At 35.1% G+C, this 3,950-nt stretch overlaps 1 protein-coding gene across 1 annotated transcript in view; it reads left to right on the forward strand.

The window, feature by feature from the left end:
- LOC128250891 (uncharacterized) overlaps positions 1 to 3,950 on the forward strand; it is a 31,141-nt gene that overhangs the window by 12,982 nt on the left and 14,209 nt on the right. Inside the window, exon 4 of the mRNA XM_052976902.1 lies at positions 1,981 to 2,101. Within this exon, the coding sequence (XP_052832862.1) occupies positions 1,981 to 2,101 (121 nt within the window). The remainder of the gene's footprint in view (positions 1 to 1,980; positions 2,102 to 3,950) is intronic.

Genomic DNA, 3,950 nt, shown 5'->3' on the forward strand with positions numbered 1-3,950 from the left:
CACCACCACCACCACCACCATCACCACCATCCCCACTATCGCCACCACCGTCAACACCATCAGCACCACCACCACCACTACCACCACTAGCTTCTGTTACCTAGGTGACCAAATCAGTAGCAGGGTTGGATGCTCTGAGGACATAGCTGCTTGAATAAGAATAGCCTGGGCAAAGTTCAGAGAGCTCCTACCTCTGCTGGTAACAAAGGGCCTTTCACTCAGAGTGAAAGGTAGACTGCATGATGCTTGTGTGCGAATAACTACCACCATGCTTCACTACCATGTACGGTAGTGAAGCATGGGCCATGACTGCTAATGACATGCAGAGTTTTGAAAGAAATGAAGCCAGTATGCTCCACTGGATGTGTAATGTCAGTGTGCATACATGACAGAGTATAAGCACCCTGAGAGAAAAGTTGGACATAAGAAGCATCAGATGTGGTTTGCAAGAGAGATGACTGCACTGGTATGGTCATGTGTTGCATGTGGATGAGGACAGCTGTGTGAACAAGTGTCACACCCTAACAGTGGAGGGAACCTGTGGAAGAGGTAGACTAAGGAAGACATGGCTCTTATGTTGGGCCTCACAGAGGCAATGACAAACAGATCTTTGGAGATATGCCTTGCTTGAGAAGACCTGACAAGCCAAGTGAAATCGTAGTTGTGGCTGATGCCAGTGTTGTATAATTGGCCAATTTAAAAGCTGTAGAAACCTTGCCAAATCAGATTGGAGCCTGGTGCAGCCTTCCGGCTTGCCAGTCCTCAGTCAAACCATCCAACCCATGACAGGATGGAAAGCAGATATTAAATGACAGCAATGATGATGATGACATACATATATATGCATATATGTATGTATATATCACACATACATACATACATACACACACATACACCCGCACATATATGTATATGTATATATATCAATTAGATATAAGGATAAAGTCTATATCAAGTAGCCAGCGTGTAAAACCAATTAAGGTAAAAAATTAATACAAAATATATAATTTTTAGAAATACATTATTACATTAAGGACTGTTGCTATAAGTAGAGTGTTTGTAAGGTATGTATAAGTGTTTATATTTATATGTTTCTGGTTATGTTTGCACTGACAAGTGGAGAGCGTGTTACAGTGCTGATCATGAAATCGTTTCAATATACAACTGAACCTTTTTAAAAGAATATTTTTCTTTGTTCATTTCCTCGATTTCAGCACGTGTGTATATTTTGAAAAAGTAGTCTGACTTTTGTGTCTCTTTCCAGCATGTGGCTTTCCTGATAGTAACAGCCCTTAATGTAATAATAATAATAATAATAATAATAATAATAATAATAATAATAATAATAATAATATATGTAAAGTTACAGATGACAAAGAAGTAGTTTGATGAAATTTTAACAGTAAGAAAATTCTAATTTCACGACAAATTGTTTCATAACTTTTTTAAGTTATGAAACAATTTGTCGTGAAATTAGAATAATTGATATTATTATATTTAATAATAAATAAATTACTGCATTAATGCAAACTGCAAAATATCCTTCAAAATAATTATTTAACAAACAATATCTTTCACCTCAGGACATAGCTTAAACATTGCATTATTTTGGAAGATTATCCATTTTTACGTTGCTCCAGTCTACTGGAGGTGAAGGGAAGTGTTTTGCTCAAGGACATAATGCACTGCAAATCTGGGAATTGAAACAACGATCTTATGATTGTGAGTGCTACATCCTAACTACTAGGCCATGCACACACATGCACATACACATAGTCTACTGTGTATAACAAGCTACCAAGTATAAGATGTGTCCTGATTTTTGGGGTCTAAATTATTTTGAAATCATTTTGATGCCATATTTAACATGCAGGATTGTCCAAGAACACTGAAGGTAGATGAGAGTAATAAAAAAACTTACATGACAAAGAAATTCTTCATAAAAGCGATACTACAGCATTCTTTCTTGTTCCCCGACAGGTTTCTGTTTCAAATCTTACCATCAGGCCTTGTGGATTTGATCCACGTTCATAAAGAAGATCATGATGAAGTTGTCATGATTAAGAAGGTTCTAGCAAGCACATTTTCCGCTAACGTTCGGGTAAGTTTGTTCCTCAAGGGTTTTGATTGTTGGAGCAGGGGAGGGGTTGTGTGAAAATTACAGCTGTGGGTGGGTCTTTTTCTTTTTTATGTTATACAGTAACACTGGCTGTTCAGGTTCAATTCTTAGTGAAGGTATAACCTCCAGAAAAAAAGATGTCTCTTTCTATGAGAGAGGAAGTCAAAGAATTCACTGATGTTACAGCCACTCATGCATGACGAAGGGGAAAAAATCATTTGTTCTTTTATTCTTTTATTTATTTCAGTCATTTGATTGTGGCCATGCTGGAGCACTGCTTTGAAGGGTTTTAGTTGAAGAATTTAAACCCAAGACTTATTCTTTGTAAGCTTAGTACTTATTCTATAGGTCTCTTTTGCTGAACTGCTTAGTTACAGGGACATAAACACAGCAGCATCAGTTGTCAAGCAATGTTGGGGGACAAACACAGACACAAAGACATATATACATACATACTTACATACATACATACATACATTCATATATATATATATATATATATATATATATATATATATATATATATATATATAGACACACATACATATATAAACACACATACACACACACACATATATGTAAAACATTCTCATTTTTATAACATTTAAAAAAAAAAATAATTGTTATAGGAAAATCCCTTTTACACTAAAAAACAGGTTTAAGTTTCAAATATGTATATATATATAATCTAATTGGAAGGTATGTTAGCCTTGTGAAAGGATGGTTGCCTCAAAGGAAATACTGGTTCAATACCTAGTATTTTTCGGCAATAAAATACCCATAAAATAATGGATATGTATAGAGCATATAGTCTATATCCATTTAAAAGAAGAAAAGAAAAGAAAATGGAAATAAAGAAGTTAATAATTGTTTATCATTAACAAATTGGTCATCTTCACTTCTTACAGCTGTTTCAATTAATACTCAATAATTTAATTGCAAATTTATACATTAAACAGCTGTAAGAAGTGAAGATGGCCAATTTGTTAATGATAAACAATTACTAACTTCCTTATCTCTATTTTCTGTTCTTTTCATCTTACACACACATACACACACAAAATATAAATGAGTAACAAAAATGTACAGGTGAATGACACCTATACATCTGTTACTCAGTTATATTTTATTCACCTACCCTTGAATCTGCACTTTGGAAATTTTAAAGAAAGTACTTTTGTATTTCTATATGAAGTACATATCTGAACAAACAAGAGCAGATCTCTTCACAAAGCTGGGTTGTGTTATCTGCATACACTGCAAGAATATCAAGGGCAAACACTTCTACACAGAGTTTGATATTCACCTGATATTGTTTAGGTGTGCAAATTAGACCGATCTAACGAGATGCCTCAATTTAAGAACCTAATTCAACTGAATCTTAATTATATTTTATACACACACACATACAGTATTGGCTCCTTTTGGTTTCCATCTACCAAACTTACTCATAAGGATTTGGTCAGCCTGAAGTTATAGTAGAAGACACTTGCCTCAGGTGCCATGCAGTGGAACTGAACCTGTAAACCACATGGTTGGGAAGCAAGGTTCTTACCACACAGCCGCGCCTGTGCCTTCACACAGCCACACCTGCACCTGTTTATGTTTATAAGAAATATACTCTCTCTTTGCTCCTCTGTCTGTCTTTCTCTCTGTCTCTTTGTGCCACTCTCTCTCTTTGTTTCTCTTTCCCTTTCCCTGTCTCCCTCTTATAAATATTATAAGAATAATATAAGTAAAACAAAGAGTCCCACTTGTATGATGGTGACACTTGTTTACGACTACTATGTATATGTGTGTGTGTGTGTGTATATATATATATATATATCAT

Source organism: Octopus bimaculoides, chromosome 26 (genome assembly GCF_001194135.2).
Source record: "Octopus bimaculoides isolate UCB-OBI-ISO-001 chromosome 26, ASM119413v2, whole genome shotgun sequence".
Classification (NCBI taxonomy): Eukaryota; Metazoa; Mollusca; class Cephalopoda; order Octopoda; family Octopodidae; genus Octopus; species Octopus bimaculoides.